Here is a 25,989-nt window from a genome sequence, read left to right as displayed (position 1 = left end):
TTTATTTCTTTCTTTATTTATTTTTAAAAAGTCAATTTTTTAAGGACAGTAACTTTGTTTTAAGCGCATTTGAATACAGGTTGTGGACAGAACGCGCGCCTGATTTTGAATACTAACGGTTGCATCGTTTAGGCGCCGTCCAATCAGCGCATTTGGCAGCCGTTTGTCCGGTTGTGGTTTGAAGCGCTCCGTACAAGTCAGGCTTGAATTGTTCTCTTAACGTTGCAGGAGCTCTGCAAGGTAAACATTTCAAACAGTTTGCGTCCCAGATGGCTATGCTAACTTCGTCCGAGCATATGGCATATTAGCTAGCAAACTAAAGTTAATGATCGTGTTTAATAATGAAGAGACGTGTTTCAGGGGCGGGATACATTCACAGCGTTTTCGTACTTCGTAACGAAATAGTGTCTGTTTAGCGGTGCTTACACATAAGCTTTGGAAATACGCGGTTCCCATTTGCAAGCATTTCAGTCTAAAATGTCCTGGTTTTATGTTGGATATGTGCTTGTTTGACCATGTATTCTTGCTGCATTTGTGGAGAATCGGTTCAGTCTCTAAAGGCGTATGTTCTACATTGCAAACTGCATCGCAATGAACCACGTTGTATTTTCAAGTGTGTTGAAATTGGCTGTAAACAGGTGTTTTCTGGATATGCAGCGTTAAAGTCTCACTTCTATCGCCACCATAATGCCATGTCATCAGTTGCTCAGGATATTGATTTAGCATCACTAAAATGCACAGTTTCACTTTGTGAACGTCAATGTGACGGAGTCAAAGAGTTGGTTGCTCACCTGAAGGAGCACATAGTACAGGGACGTGCTGTGAACTGCCCAGTAAGAGGTTGCAAAACTGTGTTCACTGTAAAATCTTCATTTACCTCCCATATGTCCAGAAAACACAGAAACTGTTCTGCGAATGCGATTTGTGACTCATTCAAAAGTCCAAGTTATGAGTGTCCTTCTACAAGTGAGCTTAACGTTACTACCATGCAAGAAACGGCAAGTGTATCACATTCTGAGGAAACTTTTGGGGATATGTCTAATTTCAGTGACCTGTTTCTCAGAAATGTGTGTATGTTCTATTTAAAATTACAGGGACAACATCTTATTCCAGCATCTACTATTCAGAGCATTGTCGAAGAGATTCAGAATATACATGAGTTGGGACAAACATACACTTTGAATAAATTAAACTTGCTTCTGAAAGATTTGTCAGTATCAGATGAAGATATTGTAAAAATCTGTGATACAGTGAAGGAATCTGACTTGTTCTCAGCTTGCCACACAGGACCTATGAGAACAGCATATTCTAGAGCCCAGTGCTTTAAGAAAATGTTTAATTATATTGAACCAAAAAGGGTGTTTTTAGGCAGAGATGAGAACAGAACAGAAAGATTTGCATATTATGTTCCTGTGTTGAACACTTTGAAGAGTATGTTAGAGTCAGATTTTTGGCAGGGGCTCATGTCAGTAGATCATAATAATAATGTTTCTGTACCAGATGTTCTCTGTGACAGCCATGATGGTAAATTGTTTAAAACCAACACCTTTTTTCACAAAAACCCAACTTGTCTTAAACTGGTCTTATACCAGGATGCATTTGAGGTGGTGAATCCTTTGGGTTCTGCAAAAAGGAAGCACAAAATTTTGGCTGTGTACTTTTCACTATTAAATGTGCCCCCCCATGTCCGATCAAGTGTTGATCACATGCAGCTGGCTTTGTTGTGTAGAGAGAAAGACTTTAAAGAATTTGGCCATGCCAAGGTTTTTTCGAAGTTGGTGGCTGACTTGAAAGTCCTGGAGGAGACAGGGATAACAATAGCAGATGAAACTGTTGTTAAAGGAACTCTTTACTGCATTGCCGGAGACAACCTGGGCTCACATTGCATTGGTGGATTTACAGAAAATTTCAGTTCCTCAGAATATTTCTGCAGATTCTGTCTAATTTCTCAAACTCAATTTCAGGGTTGTGACCCAACTTCATGTGGACCAGAGCGCACCACTGAAAATTACAGGTCTGCAGTTGATCAGTTAGAGACTGAACAAGTGCCAGACATTCAAGGAATAAAGTTCAGGTCAGTGTTTAATTCTTTGAAACATTATGATGTATGTCTTCCTGGTTTGCCCCCTTGTCTTGGCCATGACATTTTTGAAGGTGTCCTCTCTTATGATGTTGCACTTTATCTGAGGTATTTTGTGAAGAAAAAGAGATGGTTCACATACTCCATTTTGAACAGGTCCATTAAGCAGTTCAAATATACAGCCACAGAAGCTTCCTCCAAGCCATGTGAGGTCAGTCCTAAAACGCTTAGACTATCTGGTCATGCCATACAGAATTGGAATTTTTTAAGATTACTGCCGCTAATAATTGGAGACAGAGTGCAGGATCCACAAGATGATGTGTGGCAATTAACTCTACAACTGAAAGACATAGTTGACTTGGTTTGTGCTCAGAAAATTTCCAAGCCTCAGGTTGCTTACTTAGATGCTCTCATTCAAGAATATTTGGATTCCAGGAAGGCACTGTTTCCAGATAACAACTTGAGACCAAAGCATCATTATTTACGGCACTACCCAGGATTGATCCTAAAATTTGGCCCACTGATCCGATTATGGACTATGCACTTTGAAAGCAAACATAGTTACTTTAAAAGATGTGCAAGGCGTTTGAAGAATTTTAAAAATCTTTGTCTCAGTCTTTCAGAAAGACATCAGATGTTTCAAGCCTATCTGTCAGCTTGGTCAGTGAGTTCTCTAGCCTTACATGTAAAAAACAACTCCCCGTTTTACTCTGAACTTTACAGTCAACAAGTTCAAGATGCAGTCTGTCAATTTGGCTTCACTGAAATGAATACAAAAATTTCTGGAGATGTGCAGTATAATGGAATAACATACAAGAAGGGCCAGTTTGTTGTCATTAGGAATGATGACTCAGTGGAGTTTGGTGAACTCATTCTCATGTTAGTGAAAGATGATTCATCACTTCATTTTCTGATGCGAGTATATTCAGCGGAATTTCTTCCACACTACCATATGTACTCTGTAAGAAATGACAGTGGAAGATTGCAGTGCCTGCACATTAGTTTGCTGATAGACATGTGGCCATTATCATCTTACATAAAGAATGGATATCAGATAGTCCCACTGAAGCACAGTATGTTGTCAGAGTAGATGCTCTGATGTCAGTTGTACAAAGTCCAACTTCTTTGTTTTATGTTTGTGTATTTGACAGATATGGCAGAATCAGAAATACAGAGGATAAACAGTGCAATTACTGCAGTTTTTCCTGATCTTCCTGTAGCAGTTCTCAATTCAGTTGTAGATACTTTGAAGGCACTTGGTGCAGAGACTACAGATGATCTGCAGTACATTACAGAAGGAGACTTGCTGCCAGTGTTGAAGCCAGTGCAAGCCAGAAGACTTGTTGTTTCCTGGGCCCAGAACAGTAAGTCTGTTAATGTATAACAATGAAAAATTGTGATTAAGCCAGGAAGCTGTTTAGTAATTTAACCATACATTACATTTTCAGTGGGGCTTCATAGCATCATTCAATGTTTACCTTTGTTATCTCCTTTGTTTTTCTGTTACAGATTCAGCGGCTCCAATTCCAACCTCAGTGTGTCCCTCTCCAGTTTCTATCTGTTCGAATCCACCCGCTAGTTCTCCCTCATCAGCATCAACCACATCCACCTCATCGTCCCCAGGTGGCAGTTCCACTTTTCGCCCAGACTGGGTAGACAATTTCCAGATACCATGGCAAAAGCTTCCTGAAGAGTTACTGCAAAGTCTTGAAAGGCAGAAAAGACCTAGTCCACGACTACGACGGGAGATGATAAGGATTGTGGCTTCTGAAATTATGAAGGTGTATAGTAATCCAACCAAACGTAACACTACAGAAATAGGCAAGAGAATGGTGGCCAAGTATCCAAAATCTCTACAAGATGTCATTGAGGGTGATGTTGTTGGACCTGGATATCATTCACTGGCCAAGCAACTCCAAGCGCGAGTTGACAATGTTAAACGACCTAACACACCAAAGATAAAAAAACGCAAGCCAGCATCAGATGGATATGACACAGAGGAAGTTCCAGCTAAACAAAAAGCAAGTGTTCAAGACACATATGGCTGTGTCAACTGGGAGCTGAAATATTTGCCACTTTCTGAGACTGGGGATAGTCAACAAGAAAAAAAAGAAAAGCTGAAGATGATGTTTCAAGAGATGAACTACAATACAGACGACATGAAAAAATTAGTACAGTCCACCTTTTACACGCAGCGTAAAGACATCAACAAGGGGACAAGCATCAGGCAACTTACCCAAGAGTGGCCATTTTTGTTCAATGAAGCTGGTATGGCAGCACACTTCCAAGAACTTACTGGTGTGAGTCTAATGGAGTGCTTCCTTGCCAATGTGGACAAGAAGTGTAGACGCCTCTTAAGCTTCTTAAAAAGTGTTGATGCACCAAAACACAAACAGGTTCAGGATGCCTTTATCAAGTTTCAGACTGAGAGAGGCCAATTGGATGGTTGCCCAGGAGATATCATACAGATGGTACTTCTTTTACTGGCTCATTTTGGTGAAAAGGAGGAGAACCTGTTCCATTATGTTGATACAACATGCCTGGCCCAAGAGGTTCTGACAGAGAAGTTGCCAGCAACACCCTGCATTATTGTGTGTGGTAAGTGAACAGAAAAACTAAAAGTGTAACCAAACCCTCTAAATCTACTGGTGTACTGACAGCCTACTATTCTACTATTGGCTTGCTTTGTTGCAGGTTATGTTGCATAACAGTTTATGGATACTTATCATTGTTTCACCTTGTACAAAGGTCAGCCAGTGCAGTAGCTTGGTTTTAACCAACTAGGTTATCAGTACACCATTACAATTGGCCCTTGTCATGTTGAATGTAGTAAACACCATTGTATTTTTACTCAGTGGCTGACATTAATGCCTTTGTTATTGAAGTTTATTTATTTGGGTTTTTTTTGGCTTTGTTAATCTGTCAGGGTCCTCCTGCTTTACTGCTGGGACGTTCATGTTGAGCATTGACCAAGAGGTTGTCAACGACCACATCACTTCTTTCATACATGCCTTCTGTCTGTTGTTTGGCAGTTACTACTGCTTCAACATACACTACCCAGTGGAACTACGGTCAACACTAGAGTTCTTTCAAAGGTACAATTTCTTTGTAGGCATTTTTAATAATACAGGTTATATAGCATCACTGTCCAATGAAAAACATGTCTCCATTCTTGTCGATTTTTATTTTTCTGCATCATTTGAACACAACAGCTGGTGTTTATATTGTGTGAAAATCTCATGCTGAATGGACCAATAGAAATGCTCCAAAATAGTTTGGAAACATTTCTGGTTCCAGTGACTTGCATTAAAAGTAAATAACGTTTTTGGCCTCTCTTGGAAAGTTGCTATTTTGGAGATAGTTGTATTTCGTTGGACAGCAGCAAATATATGTGTGTGTGTGTCTCTGTGTGTCTGTGTCTAGTGGCATGCAAAGTTTACGCCCACCTGGTGTGACTGTTCTGTTTCTGTTTATAGTTAAGCAAGTAAAAATTGCCTGACTTTTAGAAAGATGACACTTTTGTATTATTATTATTTTGTACTAAGATTACTTTATTACCATCTTTTACTGTTTAAAAATATCAAGGGTCAGAAGGAAAAGTTTGGGTAGCTTACATTTATAATATATTCCACCTTAAAAGTGTACATAAATGTATGTTACATCTTAAATACTGCAGTAGTGATGTGCTATAAAGCTAAACTTGTCAACCCTTTCAGAATTTTATATGTTTCTGCATATAGAGGCAATACATATTGTTTGAGTCCTAAAAGTAGATAAAGAGAACCCAATTAAACAAACAAGACAAAATATTATACTAGGTCGTTCATTTATTAAGGAAAATTATTCAGTGTCTGCGGCACGGTGATGTAGTGGTTAGCACTGTCGCCTCACAGCAAGACGATCTGGGTTGGGTTCCCGGTCCGGGTCGTTCTGTGTGGAGTGTGCATGTTCTTCCCGTGCTTGAGTGGGTTTCCTCCGGGTACTCCGGTTTCCTCCCACAGTCTAAACACATGCATGTTAGGTTGATCGATCACTCTAAACTGCCTATAGGTGTGAGTGCGTGAGTGAATGTTGGCCATATGATGGACTGGCGAACTGTCCATGGTGTACCCCGCCTTCACCTGATGACGCTGGGATTGGCTCCAGCCCCCCGTGACCCCGACTAGCGGGATAAAGCGGAAGATGGATGGATGGATTCTCTTTATCTACTTTCAAGACTTCTGGTTTATGCTGTTTTAGAAAAAAATCTAAATATATAATATAATTTGTATATACAATTATATAATGTAAATTAATAAGGTGTCAATCAGCACCATTTTTTGGTTGTTTACTAATTAATGTATTTATTTATTTTCATGTAGGTGTTTCTTCTCAATTAATCCCGAAAGAGGCACCAAAGTCCAGTGGAAGAAAAACAAGAAAGTGCTTCCTGTCAATCCCAGAGTCCTCACTCTGATTGCAGACCTTGCCGACTATGAGTGGACCTAGACATAACTTATGGACAGTATGTTAAGGTATAGTGCAAGTTCCATATTGTCGCTGCCCCAAAAATCTCCAAAGTAGTAGGATTTTCAATGTAAGATAATGTAAAGAGGCTTTGTTCCAAGTGATTTTGGAGCATTTCTATAGATCTAATCATCATGAAATTTTCACAGGATATTCTCAAATGATGTAGAAAACTAAAAAGCCACAAAAAAGAAAATACATGTTTTTCTTTGGACAGCGACAATATAGTGCAGTTGTTTTTGTTTTTGTTAAAATCTTACCAAAATGTTCACTGAAAGTTCTGAGAGCTACTGTAAGTGTATACACCTGGCTATTTGCTGTCTGGAGCCAATTCAGATTCAGTTTTATTTTTTGTATTATTTTGTATTTGTTTTATAAGAAGCATACATTTGTTTTCGGGATTTTTATTGGTCATTAAAATGTTAAATACAACTTTTATCTTATGTGTAATTATTTATTTGTGCGATTTTTAATAAGATACATATGTGTTACATAATGAAAAGTAATTGAGAAAACAGGTATTAAGTTGACAGTATGTCATTGAATAGTGTTGCGCATTCATTGTATTTATGAAGACTGTAATACGATTTTATATTACAGATTTTATAGATAGCGTAACCCGATTAACTAACTCATTTAACAGTGAGACACTTTGTTTAATGGGCAAAATTTCTTTAATACATATTAGATAATTACATCACACTTAATTTCACAATAAAACACTTTCATATTTCATGGCCAAACCTTTATTTCTATGGCATTTTAGGGAAATTTATATAGGATAAAGTAATATTTTATGTTACAGACTGTGAATTCATGGCAAAAAACTTAATTTATATGGTTTTTATATAGTATTTTCATGTTAATTTTATGGCAAACAGTGTTTCTTTCTCTGGTAAAAACTTGTATTTATACAGTAAAATATGGAATCAAACTCGAACCTTAACCGTAAAATCAGCAGTACTAATATCTTTTTCTGGAACAGTAGGACACATTGTTCTGTATATATTACAGTAATTTCTGATATTTCAATGGACTTTTACAGTGTATACCTTTTTTATTTGCAGTAAGGTATTGTAAAAAAAGCAGGTATTTAATGTAAAATTTACGGTTGCCTAAAAGTAAACTAATTTATTATACATTACGACCGTTTATTTTACGGTAAAATTCTGGCAACCACAGCTGCCAGTATTTTACCGTAAATTTTACAATATATTTTTTACAGTGTAAACAGCAACAGTGATGCAATATACCAGTAGAAGGCTTGAAATATCAGCATTTGATTCCCATAAATCATTTTATGATCTGTTATTCAAAGCAGTAACAATCATCTCATTTGCAACATAAGAACAGAATGAGCAAGAGCTAGCAACTCTGTGGGTCCTTTCCGTAAGACTTCACACAAACATGTGCTTTGGATAAACAGCAAGATTCAGAAATCAGTTTAGAGAGCTGATCTTTAGTTCAGATATTTCTCCACAATTCCAGAGTTCAGTCTTAGAAGTTGGTTGCATTTTCTGTTTTTCACCAAGCACATTTAATGATGTTGAAGTCTTGGGTGGCCAGTCCATTGTCACAAATTTTCTTCTTTGTTTTCTGTTTCCTTTTCTCAGTAGCAGTTACACATCCTTTCAGACCCATAGTATTGAGTTATCTTCTCACAGTAGAAGGATGGACAGAAACACCTGTGGATTTTTTTCAGATCTGAAGCAAGCTTGATTTGCTCTTCTCTGTCAAAGCTGAAAGCTTCAAGTTCTGTTTATCTGGTGGTGACTTTTCTGGTGGTCTACTAGGTCTTGAATATTTGTTAGGAGTCCAATTTCCTCTGTATCTCTTAATCATTTTTTGAATTCTAGTTTCTTAAAATCCTGTTTTTCCTCTTATTTTCCATTGCCGTTATCCTTTCCTTCCTCGCAAGTAGATTGTCTTATGTCTAATCTCCTCAGAAATATCTCATGAAAAATGAATGGCTTGTACTTGATGGCCATTCTGACTGGAAATTGAAGAAATGAATGGTGGTCTCTGACTTTTGCACAGTACTGCAAGTTGCAGTCATAATAAAGAAACTTTAAATCTCTGTTATTTCAGTGTTGCTTTGGCAATAATCTAGCTAAACACTGACATATCAACAGAGAGTACCAACTGAATTTAGAAAGAGAGAGAGAGAGAGAGAGAGAGAGAGAGAGAGAGAGAGAGACAGAGAGAGAGAGAGAGAGAGAGAGACAGAGAGAGAGAGAGAGACACAGAGAGAGAGAGAGAGAGACAGAGAGAGAGAGAGAGAGATACAGAGAGACAGAGAGAGAGAGAGTGAGTGTACATTGAAATTTATAGTCATGATAAAATGAGGGCACTAGACCCCTGAGACATTCAAAGACAACAAAAAGTCACTTAAGCCACTGCAAGCACCAGCTCTTAACCTGAGTCATGGCCTTATAAAACTCAAACTCAGGTAAAAGCCTCACTTTTAGTAGGGCATTTTACCCACTCCATCCGTTTTGTCTTTTACTAATGCAAATAAAAACCTCTGCTTTACCCAAAACAAATGCCCAGTAAAAGATGGTAATCTGGGAGGCAACAGTGTGAGTAACAGCAGAGACAAGCTTTTACAAGTTTAATAGTATGTTGTCACAGCTTATCCCCCTATTTTAAAATATTGCTCATTTATGAAGGTTATTTTAATGCTTGTAAAATACTACCTGCACCACACAACTAACTAGAACTGCTGTTCTTGAGGTACTACAAATTGAATTGAACTGAAGTGAAATTAGTGAATTGAAATACCCCCCAACAAACAAGAGTGGTCAATCTGGAAATCACAAAGGGGTGATATTTGCCCCCTTCTGCTTCCCTGAGCTGCGTGTATTCAGTAGTGCGATGACAGTTCATCATGCAGCAGTTCACACACACATTTGTTCCAGTTTTTGCTTTCTGTGGCGCTGTGTGGCCAACGTTAATCTCCGTGGGAGCAGCTGTGGCTTCAGACGCCATCAGGACAACAAAAGGCTGCACACCACTCTGAAATTCTCTTTTTTTCCTCTTTCTCTCCTCCTCATGCAGTAATGTAACCAGAGAGGTTTCTCACTAAGTAACTGTTGGTCATTACAAGATATGATCATTTAGTGATAATCATGCTGGGTTACAGTTAGGCATATAGAGAACCACACACTGGCTTCTTTGGTGAGATGAGAGCTGAAGGCTGGGCATGGGCAATAGGACATGACCAGAGAGGTGGAAACTTTCACATCCAGCTGGTCTTTGTTGTATGGTGTGGTGTCATGCATTACTACAAGACTGAAATTTAATTTTGGAACATGTCTAAACCTAAATGCTATCTGATGTATCAGAATAGATTTAGTTTGAATTTAATTCATATTTTATCAGATTTTTGTCTGTAGTGTCATTAGTTTTTGTATATTCTGTTTGACTTCAATGTGGATTCTGTCAGCTTTTAGAATTAGTTCTGTCTAATTTCAATTTGCATTCTGTCTGATTTCAACAGTAATTATGTCTGATTTCATTATAGATTCTGTTTATGTTCTATCTGGTTTCCTTATAGATGTTATCTGATTTCACTCTTCATTCATTTCAGCCAATGCTCTGTTTGATTTCATTATAGATCTCATCTGATTTCAGTCTATATTCTGTCTGATTTTAGCAAATATTCTGTTTGATTTTATTACAGATGTCTGATTTCAGTCTGTATTCTGTCTGACTTTAGTTTCTATTCCATCTGATTTAATTATAGATATTGCCTGATTTCAGTCTATATTCCATTTGATTTTGGTATGTATGTTGTATAATATCAGTCTACATTCTGTCTGATTTCAGTCTGTATTCTGTCTGATTTCAATATGGGCTTGTCTGATTTCAGTTTAGATTCTGTTTGAAGTCAGTCTATAATTAAACCAGATAGAATATCTAATGCATTTTGTATTCTAGAACTTATTTTAGTATATAGTTTATACCTGATAATATCTGATTTGATAATTCTCTCTGATTTCAATGAATTTCACTCTACAGTATATGTAAATTCAGTCTATATTCTTACTACTGTGTCTGATTTTAGTCTACAAATTGCCTGAACTCCATCAACTTCAGTATGGATCCTGTCTATACCTGGTTTAAATCTAGAGCCTGGCTAATTTAAGTTTGGAGCCTGTCTCATTTTAATCTGGAGTGTGTCCATTCACTCTTGATTGATGTAGATACTGTTACTGTCCAGAACCATCACATTGATTCAGCTCAGTCTCCCTATGACTCTCTCACCTCTCTTTCTTTCACTCTCCTGAAAACCCAGGAGACATCACCCTCTCCCTTAGACGTCACGCGCTGACGTCCATTGAGTCTCCAAACGCAACATGTTGTGTTTAGCAATCTCTGAATATTCTTTAACCTCCAGATACACACACTCTCAACAACACACACAGAAACAGCCTTGTACAGGTCAGCTTTGGAGGGGCACACAGACTCTTTGAGCTGCTGCTGGCAGTCAGCAGAGAACAAATGATCACAGATGAGCTTCCAAAGGAGTGTTACACAACCTAGGAGAGAGAAAAGAAGGTAGAGAAGAACCCCCCCCCAATCTGACTTCTCCAAGGAGATTAGTTCCAGGACATTAAAATGAGTTTAAGGGACGAAGCCCCAGCCACTCTCTCAATATCAAGATGTTCTTCTCTTCTCTTCTCTTCTCTTCTCTTCTCTTCTCTTCTCTTCTCTTCTCTTCTCTTCTCTTCTCTTCTCTTCTCTTCTCACCTCTCTGTTCACCTTTTGCCATTTTAACTCAAGAACACATTATGGGCTTTGAATGACATTACATTCACTCTTAAAATGGGGTTTGGAGGCTTAACCTTAACCATTATCTCAATATCAAACTGTTCTTCTCTTCTCTTGCCTTTTTTTCACTTTTAAAATAAAGTATGGGTACTTAACTCTCAACTACTTGATGAATATCAAGATATTGTTCGCTTCTATGCTGTTCTCTGCTTTCATATCTGTTCTCCTCTCTTGCCATTTTCTCTCTCAATATCAAGAATTTTTTCTCTTCTCTTCTCTTCTCTTCTCTTCTCTTCTCTTCTCTTCTCTTCTCTTCTCTTCTCTTCTCTTCTCTTCTCTTCTCTTCTCTTCTCTTCTCTTCTCTTCTCTTCTCTCTTCTCCTCTCCTCTCCTCACCTTTTGCCATTTTAACTCAAGAACACATTATGGGCCTTGAATGACATTACATACATAGTGCTGAGAGTGAAGCCAGGGTAGAATGGCTTTAAAAATCTTTGAACAGAGCTACAGAGACCTCTGCTGGTGGATAATAGTAATGTCTTACCACATCCATAAATCAGAGGTGTCAAACTCAACCACGAAAAAGGACCATATTGAGAAATCTCAACAAATCTGTGGGCCAGCTGTGTTTTTATTCTATTTTATTTTTACTTATCATTTTGCTATGACCCCCAACTGGCCATTGTTGATTCAAAATATGGCAAAACTGGGGGAGGGTGTGTGAGCACACAATGCATCGTACATGCTGGGAACTGTAGCTCATGGTGAAACGGGCTAAAATAAATAGAAAATGGGAAAAAAAATGTACAGGCCGAAAAAGATAGTCCTATGCTGTTTTACAATCCTATTCGATTTGACACATACACCTTAAATACACTGGCAGGGAAAGGCTATTCATGTAAGGCATTAAAATCATTACTGGCCCTAATAGTAAATATGTTGCATCATATTCATATTAAATGGCACAACCTGTATGAAACCAGAGACTGTCAGATATACAGGCATATCTGATCAGATTAAGCTCATATCAGACTAGTGACTTTCCTCACATAAATTCATTTCTAGTCTCTTCTTCTCCTTTGTATTATAAAACTCTCATAGAGACCCTAAAAGAGTTATTGCATGAGAAGCTCCCTTATGGTTTAAATGCTATGGAAAAAAGCCAACCAGCCTACTGTGACTTAGATCATAAGTGATACATAAAGCTCCACTGAAGATGCTTTTAAAGCTTAATTTCACATATTTATTTACATATTTATTATCCCTTTTATCCCACTCTTCAATAGTCAAGACCCCCACAGGACCACCTGAGAGCAGGTATTATTTGGTGGGTGGATCATTCTCGACACAGTAATGGCACTGATGTGGTGTGGTGTTTTAGTGTGTGTTGCGCTGGTACGAGTAGACCAGACAGCAGAGTTTTTAAACACTGTGTCCACTCACTGTCCACTCGATTAGACACTCCTACCTTGTTGGTACACCTTGTAGATGTGAAGTACAGACAGTAGCTCATGTGTTGCCACACAGTTTGTGTTGGCCATCCTCTAGTCCTTCATTAGTGGTCACAGGATGCTGCCCACAGGACGCTGGCTGAATATTTTTGGTTGCTGGACTGTTCTGAGTTGAGCAGTGACACTGAGGTGTTTAAAAACTCCAGCAGTGCTGCTGTGTGTGATCTAGTCATATCAGCACAATATACTCTATGTTACACCACCGCCACGTCAGTGTCACTGCAGTGCTGAGAATTATCTACCACCCAAATAATAACTGCTCTGTGGTGGTCCTGTGGGGGTGCTGACCACTGAAGGACAAGGTGAAAGGTGGCTTACAAAGTATGCAGAGAAACAGATGGAATCCAGCTTGTAATTTTAGAGCTACAAAGTGCACCTATATAGTAAGTGGAGCTTTCTATATCTAACAGGTCAACCATGGGGAAATAGTGTTCATGCAGGAATCTAACCAGAATGAAGAACTGTGACACTAATGTTGCTTCTGCTACCAATCTTCTCTAATCAGTACTCAATTAATGAAGCTTTTAAGATTCAATGAACCAGCCAAGGCCACTTAGGCTGAAACACAAACATTAGTGAAGCAGCTTGGACTAATTAGTGACAAAAAAAATAGAAAAGGTCATGAAACACATTCACATAAAATCTAAGAGTGGAGTTAGAAACGCTGGCGTAGGAAACTGTTTAGCTCATTTGCAATAGCAAAAACAAAAAAGCTCATTTATAGGCCTTCCAAATGGATCTGAACATGTCTACATGAACATCCATGAAGGGTTTTTAGACTCAAGCTGCTGTTTAAGTCTTTTTCAAAATGAGGATTAACGTGTGCAGATATGAAAGGCTTTCATTCCCATGAAATAGCAGCTATTCAGTAGAACTAGGGTGGGGAACTGAGGGTCGGCACAGTTTAGTGTTTTTTCTGCTTTCACATGCCAAGTAAGCCTAGCAATTAAAGAGGAATTACACTGATTCTCTAAAATTGCAGCATTATGAAATGGTGAAGATGTAAACAGTTCGAGAGAAACTTGGCAGGTCAGAATTGTTCACAGAGGTGGTGATAGGAACCATGTACAAAGAGATTCATGCATCTAAAGGTTCTCTCGCAGAGAGTCATTACATGCAATGGTTATGAATGTAGTGCCTGATGCTTTGTTTAATGATATTTTGGTAAACATGTCAGACAGATGAATGCAAAGAAAGCCCACAAAGAAAACATGTTTTTTTCTGATTTAGCAATATTTTACCGTTATTAATATTACACACAAAAAACTGATGATATGAGTTCACTGGCTATATTTGTGTTGTAGACATCACAAAGCCTGGTTCCTATCACCACCAATGTAAAGAAATCAGAGTCAGACGGTCTGTCTGAACGCTGCAGGATTCTGGCTCTGCAGTAGAGCATCATTCAACATCACATTCAACTACATTACTGTTTCAGATTAGACCAACAAAAAGTGCTCATCATTAAGGTTTGAACCAAAGTGGTTCTTTCCAACACTCGCGGGAGCCCACTGTACTCATAAAAGAATGACTGTCCAGTCATGTGCAAGACTGTGTAATGATAAATGTTCTGTCCTGTTGCTTGCTTTGTCTGCCCTATACTTCTGTAAAGATGAAGTGGTATTAAAAAGTGGTGGACAAAGTACACAAATCCAGCGCTTGGCTGAAAGTAGAGACTTTTGGTAAAATATTACTCAAATAAATGTGCTCTGTTTATATTTTTACTCAAATTTAAGTCCAAAGGTCTCAAAACTAAAAGCATTGTGATATTACAACATTCCTAACAATCCAACATTTCTAATCTTGTGTCTTCAAGTTTACTGATATCATCTGTCTGATTTAAAAATGCTCACACAATGAGTTTTCTTTTATTCAGAAAGCTTCTTATAGTTGTCCTGTTCTGGTTACAGTTGCTAAACTAAGACTGGATGCTTGGTATTTGGAAGAGGGATTTAGTGAAAGGTGTGCTATGATTGGTTTGACTTGGTTTGCAAAATGTGCATCATATTCTGAGATATAATCACCTACCTTTTTTTCTCTCAGAAGACAGTGTGTAATTGTCTTTATTAATCCTCGGATCTGTATAAACATGCTTTTCCACTTGTAAATAATCAAATAAATATGACATAGATAACCATCACAGGATTTTATCTCCCGTAAAGTTTTATATGTGCTTGGAGTGAATATTTTTATCACTTTGTCTGGCAAAATAGAAATGCTCCTATTAATAATGGTAGAACTAACATTAATTAACATTAACATGAATTACAATTAATTATAATTAATGTTAATATTACTATCATTTATAATCTGGCTGTGGTGATATCACAAAAAACAATGAATTGGATAAGGTGCTGTTTATGCAGTAGTTTCCATATATATGGACTGAATGGATGATTTGGGACGTTAACAGTGCTTAAATGCAACACTGCACTGATCTGTCTTCCGTGATGTGGCCCTTTAAAACTGGAGAATTCAGGGTCGTGTAACACGAACTCAGTCACACGTCTCACTGTTGTGTGTTGTCACTCACTTACTGGGTATCGATTCACACATTTTTAAACTGTCGCGTTGTCTTGTTCGCTCTCTCCCTCTCTCTCCCCACTTGTTCTCCCTTTCTCTCCCCACTTTTTCTCCCTCTTTCTCTTCCTCTCTCTCCCCTCTTGTTCTCCCTCTCTCTCTCTCCCCACTTGTTCTCCCTCTCTCTCTCCCCACTTGTTCTCCCTTTCTCTCCCCACTTTTTCTCCCTCTTTCTCTTCCTCTCTCTCCCCTCTTGTTCTCCCTCTCTCTCCCTCCCCACTTGTTCTCTCTCTTTCTCTCCCTCTCTCCCTCCCCACTTGTTCTCTCTCTTTCTCTCCCTCTCTCTTCCTACTTGTTCTCCCTCTTTCTCTCCCCCCTTGTTCTCCCTCTTTCTCTCCCCACTTGTTCTCCTTCTTTCTCTCCCTCTCTCTCTTCACTTGTTCTCCTTCTTTCTCTCCCTCTCTCCCCACTTGTTCTCCCTCTCTCTCTCCCCACTTGTTCTCCCTCTGTCTCTCCCTCTCTCCCCCCCCACTTGTTCTCCCTCTTTCTCTCCCCACTTGTTCTCCCTCTCTCTCTCCCCACTTGTTCTCCCTCTTTCTCTCCCTCTCTCTCTCCCCACTTGTTCTCCCTCTTTCTCTCCCTCTCCCCACTTGTTCTCCCTCTTTCTCTCCCCACTTGTTCTCCCTCTCTCTCTCCCCACTTGTTCTCCCTTTCTCTCCCTCTCTCTCTCCCCACTTGTTCTCCCTCTTTCTCTCCCCACTTGTTTTCCCTCTCTTTCTCCCCACTTGTTCTCCCTCTTTCTCTCCCTACTTGTTCTCCCTCTTTCTCTCCCCCCACGTGTTCTCCCTCTTTCTCTCCCTTTCTCTCCCCACTTGTTCTCCTTCTTTCTCTCCCTCTCTCCCCACTTGTTCTCCTTCTTTCTCTCCCTCTCTCTCCCCACTTGTTCTCCTTCTTTCTCTCCCTCTCTCTCCCCACTTGTTCTCCCTCTTTCTCTCCCCACTTGTTCTACCTCTGTCTCTCCCCACTTGTTCTCCCTCTCTCTCCCTCCCCACTTGTTCTTTCTCTCCCTACTTGTTCTCCCTCTTTCTCTCCCCCCACTTGTTCTCCCTTTCTCTCCCCACTTGTTCTCCTTCTTTCTCTCCCTTTCTCTCCCCACTTGTTCTCCTTCTTTCTCTCCCTCTCTCTCCCCACTTGTTCTCCCTCTTTCTCTCCCCACTTGTTCTCCCTCTGTCTCTCCCCACTTGTTCTCCCTCTTTCTCTCCCCACTTGTTTTCCCTCTCTCTCTCCCCACTTGTTCTCCCTCTTTCTCTCCCTACTTGTTCTCCCTCTTTCTCTCCCCCCACGTGTTCTCCCTCTTTCTCTCCCTTTCTCTCCCCACTTGTTCTCCTTCTTTCTCTCCCTCTCTCCCCACTTGTTCTCCTTCTTTCTCTCCCTCTCTCTCCCCACTTGTTCTCCCTCTTTCTCTCCCCACTTGTTCTCCCTCTGTCTCTCCCCACTTGTTCTCCCTCTTTCTCTCCCCACTTGTTTTCCCTCTCTCTCTCCCCACTTGTTCTCCCTCTTTCTCTCCCTACTTGTTCTCCCTCTTTCTCTCCCCCCACGTGTTCTCCCTCTTTCTCTCCCTTTCTCTCCCCACTTGTTCTCCTTCTTTCTCTCCCTCTCTCCCCACTTGTTCTCCTTCTTTCTCTCCCTCTCTCTCCCCACTTGTTCTCCTTCTTTCTCTCCCTCTCTCTCCCCACTTGTTCTCCCTCTTTCTCTCCCCACTTGTTCTACCTCTGTCTCTCCCCACTTTTTCTCCCTCTCTCCCTCCCCACTTGTTCTTTCTCTCCCTACTTGTTCTCCCTCTTTCTCTCCCCCCACTTGTTCTCCCTTTCTCTCCCCACTTGTTCTCCTTCTTTCTCTCCCTTTCTCTCCCCACTTGTTCTCCTTCTTTCTCTCCCTCTTTCTCTCCCCACTTGTTCTCCCTCTGTCTCTCCCTCTCTCTCCGCCCACTTGTTCTCCCTCTCTGTCTCCCTACTTGTTCTCCCTCTGTCTCTCCCCACTTGTTCTCCCTCTCTCTCCCTCCCCACTTGTTCTTTCTCTCCCTACTTGTTCTCCCTCTTTCTCTCCCCCCACTTGTTCTCCCTTTCTCTCCCCACTTGTTCTCCTTCTTTCTCTCCCTTTCTCTCCCCACTTGTTTTCCTTCTTTCTCTCCCTCTCTCTCCCCACTTGTTCTCCTTCTTTCTCTCCCTTTCTCTCCCCACTTGTTCTCCTTCTTTCTCTCCCTCTCTCCCCACTTGTTCTCCCTCTTTCTCTCCCCACTTGTTCTCCCTCTGTCTCTCCCTCTCTCTCTCCCCCCACTTGTTCTCCCTCTCTGTCTCCCTACTTGTTCTCCCTCTCTGTCTCCCCACTTGTTCTCCCTCTTTCTCTCCCTCTCTCAGTAGCGGTTCGTTGTGAAGGATCGAGCTGAACTGTCTCTCTGCCCGATTTGGACCAATCACATTCTTCTGACCTATTATGGTTATGAGCGTGACAGCGCCGTACCCATGATGCGCTGCGGTTTGAGGCTGGTCTGCTGGAGCCAAGATGACCGACTTTGAGGAGCCGCTCTCCGACGAGGAGAAGGTAAGACGCTTTCGTTCAGTTTGTTCTTATCAGAACTGCCTTCTTATTCGGGCTGCAGGTCCTTCTGTATCCTCGAAAACGATTTTGATCGGTACACGTCAATTCTGGGCTCGCACGGCGCATATCAGACCGCCTTTAGCCGGTTAGCAGTCTGTTAGCTAGCGTTAGCTAGCTGCAACAGGAAGCTGAATAGAAGCTGCCCGTTTAGGGAATGGCAGCCTGGTAGTAAACATTCCCTGTTTTGCTAGCGAAGCAGTTAGTAATCTTTGTTTAGAACTCGGTTTTAGACGGCAAGTGTTTCAAGTGGTGTAGCCACCAGTGCAGTGCGCTGGATATCCTTTTGTTCGTCCTTTTAGATTTGCGAACTGCTCGCTTTGATTGAAATGGTCTGAGCTTGGTTGTTAGCCCGGGCGTTAGCTCGCCTACTTGTCAAAATGACTAACAGTACAGGAAGTAGCAGCGTCGAGCAGCTAGCTGCCAACCATAAATAGTGCTAGCATTCCGATTCTCTGTGTTTCGATATCGCCAAGAAAAGCAACAGTGATCGAGAGAATTGTGTGATTTGCAACACAGACTCCACTGAAGTTAGATAGCCGGAGATTGTTTAAGATCCGCTGGCTAGCTAGCTAATGTGTTACACGGTCCGCTGAATAAAATGACTTCGACTTGGCCAACTCCTTACTCCCCCTGCTCTGCGACTGCCCCTGCAAACTGAAATGCATCTGTCCTGGCATGTAGTCGGATCTCAGTGCTTTAAGCTTGTCAGAGTTGTGTGCAGAATATGTGGCTGGAAAGTAAGTGAAACCGCTGAATGGTTAAAAACGGAGGCGTTTTTGGCCTAAGCGCTGGCCAGAGAACATGACACTGATTTGAGGGGAAAACAGGATACCTTTATTAACATGGGATTAACACATAGTGAGTGTGCATCTTAACAGAATTAGTTTTCTGTTAGAACTGCGCCTGTTGTCAGGATATTACAAAAAGTATTTTGTTTAATAGTGGCAATAGGTTAACTTCCAAAATAGTAGGATTACAAAATATATACAAAGAGTAACTGATAACAGCTTTGGTTTAATAGTAGCAGTACACAAAACTCTCAAAGCAGCTTAAGTAGCAGAGTTACTTTTATATGCTTTATGTTAAAGAGTCAGTTTTCTCAAAATGAGCGTTTACCCGAAAGGCCTTGTCTGGTAACCACTTGAAATTGTTGAGTGGTCCTGTGCTTTATCTGTTATTCTTCCTTTCTTACTTATACTTGTCTAATTGCCACCAACTTATGGATCCCAAGCAGAAACAAACATCTAATCATTTTAACTAGTACAGCCTGTTTTCACACAAGGCTTATTACTGGTTCACTTTTTGTTCCTCAGAAACAGCATGAGATCAGTGTCGGTTCAAAAAGCAGCTCCAATGTTGTGGTCTGTTGTATTTTAGACTATATTCTCAAAGGCTTTTTTATAGTTGTGCTGATTCTAGAGGGGAAGTGCTACTGCACCTTCATAATTCTCACTTCGTTGTTGGTCAGTGATCTGTTCAATCAGTGCATACAGCATGAGCAGAGAAAGGGTAGTTAGCATGAGTCCTTAAAGCTCAGTGTTTTTGGGCATGCCTGAATTTTGAAATACCTGTTTATTGAAACACCCAATATGTTGTGCTGACCTAGTGTCAGTATCAAATATGTTTGGTCCAGGATGAAATTATTAGTACAGGACACTTGCTCAGTGCTTGAGCTATTTTAAGTTATTTATTTTATAATTGCCCAGACAAGGAGGTACCACTATGTAAAACTATGCAGGCATGTGGGGAAAACCATAACTACATGGTGTGTTGTTAACTCTTCTTTCAAACACATAGATAGTCTATAGGGCAGAGGGTGATCTTTTGTCTTGGTCAAAGGGTTTGTTTGTTTTGGAACATGTTTAGCTTGTTTTCTTAACAATGCAGTTATAGCCAAATTATGAAGACCATGGGAAACTCATGCCCTCTGGCCATGAAACACACTAAGGGAAATATAGCCTAATAAACCAAACAGTGATTTTTTTTTTTTTTTTTTTTTTTTTTTTTTTTTGGTAAGAGTTTGTTGGTCTAAGAAAATCATTTCCATTTGCAGTGTCTTAACTGTAATACTAGGCTCGAGGGTGAACCTAACACTTTTTCTTATCTTCTTTTTGTGCAGGTCCGCATAGCAGCTAACTTTGTCACCCATGCTCCGCCCGGCGAGTTCAACGAAGTCTTCAATGGTATGTTTAACATTTTTGTAAATTGAAAGAAAGATGACCTGTGGTTACATTCCTTCTAAACAATAAAAGCCTTTGAGACTGTCATTTTAATTGAACGCTAGCTATGCTTGACCTGTGAGTAGAATTAGAGCCCTCAGGTTTTTAGAATCAGCATACCTGGTGTAGGCCTATGATATTTTATAACAATTTATTCTGTCAAATTATTCTCCATTATTGTTCAAATGCTTAAAAATGCATGCTTCACTTATTAAACTACTTTAGGATATTGGGATATACAGATACAAGCTAGACCTAAAGCATGTTAAGGCAAATTGTGTCATGGTGTTCTATATAAAGCCCTTCCAGGCTATCATTTGTTCTGAATTTTTTTTGTTATTTATTATTGACGTAATCTTATGTTCCCAAATTTCACAATACATAATAATTTTTATTTCCTTAGATGTGCGGCTTCTCCTCAACAATGATAACCTCCTCAGGGAGGGGGCATCACAGTAAGTTTCCATTTTTGTGGATTCACCGTAGCCTTTGGTGAATAATTTTTAGTACTACACTGTGCACTTAGAAATTGCCTGTGTATTTATTTTTTTGTTGATCTCTCAAGCTCTGTCCTGCTTTGTTTCTCTTAGTGCCTTTGCCCAGTATAACATGGATCAGTTCACCCCTGTAAAACTGGAAAATTCGGAGGAGTCGGTAAGAGTTGCTCACATAACACACACACACAATCACATTGTTAGTACTTCTGTGAAAATGAAGCCCTCAAGTTATAACAGACTCTCAGTAATGATGGTCATCAAGAACTGTTTAAGTAAAATACTCTGGTTTAAAAAGAGGTTGGTTTTGGTAGGTTGAGCAAGATTTCTTCATGCCTTGGAACATTATCCTTTCATTCAGGATTGTTTGATCTTGGCTTTACCTCAAAACTGGGTGATTCAGCTATGTGAGGGCTTTAATTTAAGACTCATTTACTCAAGGATATCCTCGGAGTGTGTACCTATATTGTTACATATAAAGATGCCAAGAAGGTTTCTGTGTAGCAATGCTGTAAAAATCAATATTGGTCAATCTCACATAACAGCAACAAAACATCTTTAAATATTTGAAAGTCATAAGCTATATATACAATTTAGTAGGTCAATTCCTCTGTAAAATACTACAAATGAAATACTGCATTTTGCAAAATGTATGTATATTAATAATTTAAAATACTTGTCTGACAAGAGTGTACAGACAGTGAAAAGTTACTGAAGAATTTAAAATGGGAAAACATCACTATAAATCAGTTTAAAATTAGTTAAATCATTGTCAGTAAATCATCATTCAGGTGTATTTTTATTTGTTCAATCCGGCATCATTGCATATCCAAACATGTAAGATTTAATTTTTTTTTTCCCCCCAGTTGGGTCCCAGTTTTTTCCCCATGTCCATGAGAATAATCCCCATCTGGTTTCCTGAACAAACCTTTCAATGTATGATTCTATATATAAAAGACTCTTCTATTTTTTAAGGAAACCAGAAGTGTCTTTCTGTGGCATTGCATCAAAGAAATGTTGTTGGCACATTTATTATGAAGCGTTTAAAGGAGTTGTCACAAATAACATTTATTCATTTTTGTAAATTAAGCTAAATTTCTATTGCATTCAGAGTTCTTTCACAAGTCACTGAATGTTGTACTGAAGCCTGATCTGCAGTGTTGAGGTAGTAGAGAATCTCCTGGTGATCATAGAATCTGTCAGTTATTGGCAGACTTCATTTCCTGAGGGAAGAGTTCATCTTACTGCTTCATGAAAACTTAAAAAAAAAAAAAGTAGGTGTACTTGTGGGCATATATGACGTCTAATTTCTTCCCCCTTGCTGCACTTTCCGTAGGTTCTGATCACAGAGCATGGTGACCTGGGTCAGGGACGGTACTTTGATCCACGGAGCCGCAAGTCGTTCCGTTTTGATCACCTGCGTAAAGAAGCCAGTGACCCTCAGCCCTACCAAGGAGAGACCGCCCTGCACTCCTGGAGAGATGCCTGTGACACTGCACTTAGTGCCTACGTCAAAGAGCACTACCCTACTGGAGTGTGCACGGTACACACATACAGATACAGAGTGTGACTCCACACTAAGATATTAACACTGAATGTGAATAAATTAAGGACACACTAATATGGACAGATAACGGTATTAGATCATTAGAATGTTATTGATACTAACTGAATATTTTTTTTTTGCATTATAAAACAAGTTTACGTTATGCATAAGTGTAGTGATCATGAAAAGTATAACATATTGCTAATGGTCTTAAAACCTACCTGTTAACTGCCTTCTATACTTTATTCAATAGAGATGGCAGCAGTATCATACCAAATGCCAGTATTGGCCAGATATCATCAGAAAATGCTGGGGTTTTAGAGGAGGGAGAAATAAAACTAATCTCCTCCTATTCTGTTAGAAATTTAGCCTCAAGTAGCACACACTCATGTGGTGTCATATTACTGTCTAGAGATTCCTGTGGTAGCGTGGTGAGTAGTTTGAGCATGGTAGACTTTTTAGATGCTCATAAGTGGAGATTTGTGTTGTGGTTTTTAAAGGAAAACAGTTTTTTTTTTTATTTTTTTTTTTTTATCTGAATCCATTTCTACTTCATACCTAACATTTTAGTATTAGTATTGTAAATGAAAAAGCTGTACTGTGCCATCTCTGTCACCTATTATTTCAATATTGGACCAATAATAATGATTTTAGTTTGCAATTAAATCAGTGAATAATGCACAGGCTACTAAAATATTGTTTTACACGTTGGTAGTGATTTGGAAGGTAAGCTGTAAACTTCCTCTTCTAAAAATGAGTAACCACAACAGGCTTGGATGCAGTAATCTGTTCCTTAGTAATCAAGTATATGGCCCACTGTAATAGTGTTGATGCTGTAATAAAATGTTTTTTAGCTTGCCTTTAGCCACAATAGTGTCAGCTTTGTTTTTCTGAACAGGTATACGGGAAAACAGTGGACGGTCAGAAGACCATTATTGCCTGTATTGAGGGTCACCAGTTTCAGCCAAAAAATTTCTGGTGAGTTATATAGTCAGTCTTCAGTATTCTTCAGTGTTGCTTTATTGTCTTTGTTTCCTTGATGTAAATGATAACTATGAGGACTGAATTCACCCACGCAGAGCTGATGTCCAGCATATCTTTAAGTGACGTGTGTGTGTGTGTGCGTGTGCGTGTGCGTGTACAGGAACGGTCGCTGCAGGTCTGAATGGAAGTTCACCATCAGCCAGTCCTCATCTCAGGTGGTGGGAGTGTTGAAGATCCAGGTGAGTCTTCATGCATAACTTTCAGCTAGTTATGTGTAGTCAAAGCACTTTCTAAGAATATCTTTGAGACTCTGGCTATCCAGGGTCTAGCATTTTCTTGATTCCTAAGTTTAATTTACACAGTATTTCTTTCATGTTTATAACGTGATGCCTGTAATCTCTCTAAAATCTCAGATTTCCTTTAGCGTTGCAGTCAGTGGTGTATGCATTGTCTCTTTAATGATAATATTGTATGTGTGTGTACTGTGGCAGGTGCATTACTATGAGGATGGTAACGTTCAGCTGGTCAGTCATAAAGAGGTGGAGGATTCCATCATAGTATCTGTAAGTGACCATTTAGGTTCCATTACTTGGAATGATGCTTCATAACTGCATGGAACGAATCTCACTTTTATTTAAAAACCTTTGACCGTGCAATTTCATTTGCTTTATATAACATCTTAGGATATTTTACAGTTACTTGCAAAACTGTTCAGAAACATATAGATATTGCTTTATAAATACATTGTTTAATGAATATGCATGTGTTATGAAGTCTTTATGCAGATAGTCTTCAAATAAATTTCTCTTACTTTTCTGTGTAGTTGTCTATAGAAACTCTGGAATCAGATCCACAAACTTTTAGTATTGTACTGTATGGTGAGACCAGTACTTCATTGCTTTTCTCCTCTTTAGGATGAAGAATCGACTGCCAAGGAATTTGTAAAAATTATTGAAAATGCGGAAAATGATTACCAGGTGAGGACATGTAAAAAAAAATTTAAATGCTAGACTTAACTAGAACACTTGATGTTAGTGATGTCCATTATTATTGTTAAATATTAACCCTTTTGAGGTAGCGGGTACATGGGCTTCATCTGCTAAATGGCTGTTTGAATGTTCTTTACCCTAGACGGCCATCAGCGAGAACTACCAGACAATGTCAGATACGACATTCAAAGCTCTGCGTCGGCAGCTTCCAGTTACCCGCACCAAGATCGACTGGAACAAGATCCTCAGCTACAAGATCGGCAAAGAGATGCAGAATGCCTAAAACCCGCCTGGTTCCACCTCTCTCTTTCTCTCTCAACGCAGAACCGGTCAAAACGAAAACTACATGCTGTTCGCTAACCAGAGGGAGAAACAGCCCCCCCCTCCCAGAAAAAAAACAAAAAACAACAAAACAAAACAAAAAAAGTCAAGGAACGTACTCTTATCGGTGTTACAAAGAGGATGCGATTCCATTCGGTTTCTGGTTCGTCAGAGGACTCAGTCCGGTCTCAGCTATTGAAGGAGGGTCAGTCGAGAGCTTAGAGGGAGTTCGGATCCAAATTATTGGTAAATCCGATGCTATTCTTGCATTAACGTAAATTCATCTGTCCCGTCTGTCCAAAATTCTCTGAAAGCGTGTAAATCATAGGTTTTTTTTTTGTTGTTGTGAGCTGCAATGGATGGGATGCTTGTGAGTACGGTTTAGTTGTCTTTAAAATGACAGAGAACTGCTGTCTCATTCAGTAACTACTGACTCAAGTCCAATACTCTGAACAAACCTCCTCTCTTCTTCTCTCCTTCCCTCTTAGTCTATAAACTCATCCCTGCAGAGCATATATGAGGAGAGAGGGCTTGTTTATGAGTTTTGGAAAAAGTCTCTGTCTTAACTCCCCTCTCTCAGAATCTCCCTCCACCTGTAACTTAAAACCCCTCCTACTAAATGAATTCAAAGTCAATCCAGAATTAGTGCGCAAAATTTAATGGTTCAATAAAAGAAAAAAAAAACAAAGTCCTCTTTCCCATGGCAAAGAAATCCAAATTAAGTCTGAGTTTCATATTTATACATACAGATGTTATATTTTACTAAGCAGTCCTTAAAACAACATTCTAGCACTCCTTTGTTACAGGCATCACGTGCGCTTTGGGGTGTGCAGAATCAAATGAGTCTTATGATGCAAACAGGGAATCTGAGCTGTTCTATGCACTCTCCTGTCCCGGAGCAGAAAGGGGAGCCGCCAGTGTTGTCGCATGTTCATGTCATGGTACTGTTGGGTGCTTCCCCCTCACTGTAAATTCACCCTGAACACAGAAGCATTGTCAGACTGTGTTATATCACTCTTTTTCTCTCTCTTTGTCTCTCTCTCTCTCTTTCTCTGTCCTGTAACACGGCTCTTATGCTGATTTTAGCAAAAGTATATGCTACTCACAGGTAATAAAAGAATTGGCACCAAACTGATGACTGAAACTCCTATTGAGAAGACTTTTTTTCCCCTTCAGCTTTGTCTGTACATGGTTATTAATTCAGGAAAACTTCACTAATTCGTATCCCTAAGATGGCATTGTCTCTGCTTGCTTTGACTTTTGTGACTTAGTAAAGTAATTTGCAGTTAAATGTAATAACCTTAGAACATACTAAGTCAAGTTCCTGAAGGTTAAAGCCAAGCACAACATAATAGTAGAATCAGTCAGATAGTAGAATTTCTCCTAGTG

The 25,989-nt window shown here is 39.6% G+C and overlaps 2 protein-coding genes across 4 annotated transcripts; both read left to right on the top strand.

The window, feature by feature from the left end:
* The first annotated feature begins 1,003 nt into the window (after positions 1–1,003).
* LOC119262664 lies at positions 1,004–7,044 on the top strand. Of its 3 annotated transcripts, XM_037535734.1 has the most exons (6): positions 1,004–2,074; positions 2,237–2,291; positions 3,232–3,444; positions 3,590–4,678; positions 5,007–5,175; positions 6,442–7,044. In XM_037535734.1, the coding sequence occupies exons 3-6, from the start codon at positions 3,234–3,236 to the stop codon at positions 6,566–6,568; spliced, it is 1,596 nt and encodes a 531-aa protein (XP_037391631.1). In that variant the 5' UTR covers positions 1,004–2,074; positions 2,237–2,291; positions 3,232–3,233; the 3' UTR covers positions 6,569–7,044. The 3 variants fall into 3 exon arrangements, with proteins under 3 accessions (XP_037391631.1, XP_037391630.1, XP_037391629.1); XM_037535733.1 differs by lacking the exon at positions 2,237–2,291; XM_037535732.1 differs by lacking the exons at positions 1,004–2,074; positions 2,237–2,291 and having other exon boundaries at positions 2,907–3,444.
* Positions 7,045–17,868: 10,824 nt separating this feature from the next.
* On the top strand, positions 17,869–25,744 carry capza1b (capping actin protein of muscle Z-line subunit alpha 1b). The gene is made up of 10 exons (XM_017687783.2): positions 17,869–17,990; positions 20,167–20,230; positions 20,670–20,721; positions 20,857–20,920; positions 22,097–22,303; positions 23,205–23,284; positions 23,451–23,529; positions 23,782–23,853; positions 24,205–24,267; positions 24,422–25,744. Exons 1-10 carry the CDS (start codon positions 17,952–17,954, stop codon positions 24,560–24,562), a joined length of 861 nt encoding a protein of 286 aa, XP_017543272.1. The 5' UTR covers positions 17,869–17,951; the 3' UTR covers positions 24,563–25,744.
* The last annotated feature ends 245 nt before the right edge of the window (positions 25,745–25,989 follow it).

The sequence above is a fragment of the Pygocentrus nattereri genome, chromosome 28 (genome assembly GCF_015220715.1).
Source record: "Pygocentrus nattereri isolate fPygNat1 chromosome 28, fPygNat1.pri, whole genome shotgun sequence".
Lineage (NCBI taxonomy): Eukaryota > Metazoa > Chordata > Actinopteri > Characiformes > Serrasalmidae > Pygocentrus > Pygocentrus nattereri.
Note: the sequence above shows the minus strand (reverse complement) of the source record. Positions and strands in the feature narration are given on the sequence as shown.

Coding starts and splice junctions, on each gene's coding strand:
- LOC119262664 (XM_037535732.1), top strand. CDS start 3,213: ATGTTTGTGTATTTGACAGATATGGCAGAATCAGAAATACAGAGGATA. Junction 3,445..3,589: donor TGTTTCCTGGGCCCAGAACA/GTAAGTCTGTTA, acceptor TTTCTGTTACAG/ATTCAGCGGCTCCAATTCCA. Junction 4,679..5,006: donor ACCCTGCATTATTGTGTGTG/GTAAGTGAACAG, acceptor TTAATCTGTCAG/GGTCCTCCTGCTTTACTGCT.
- capza1b (XM_017687783.2), top strand. CDS start 17,952: ATGACCGACTTTGAGGAGCCGCTCTCCGACGAGGAGAAG. Junction 23,530..23,781: donor TGGGAGTGTTGAAGATCCAG/GTGAGTCTTCAT, acceptor GTACTGTGGCAG/GTGCATTACTATGAGGATGG. Junction 23,854..24,204: donor AGGATTCCATCATAGTATCT/GTAAGTGACCAT, acceptor TCTCCTCTTTAG/GATGAAGAATCGACTGCCAA.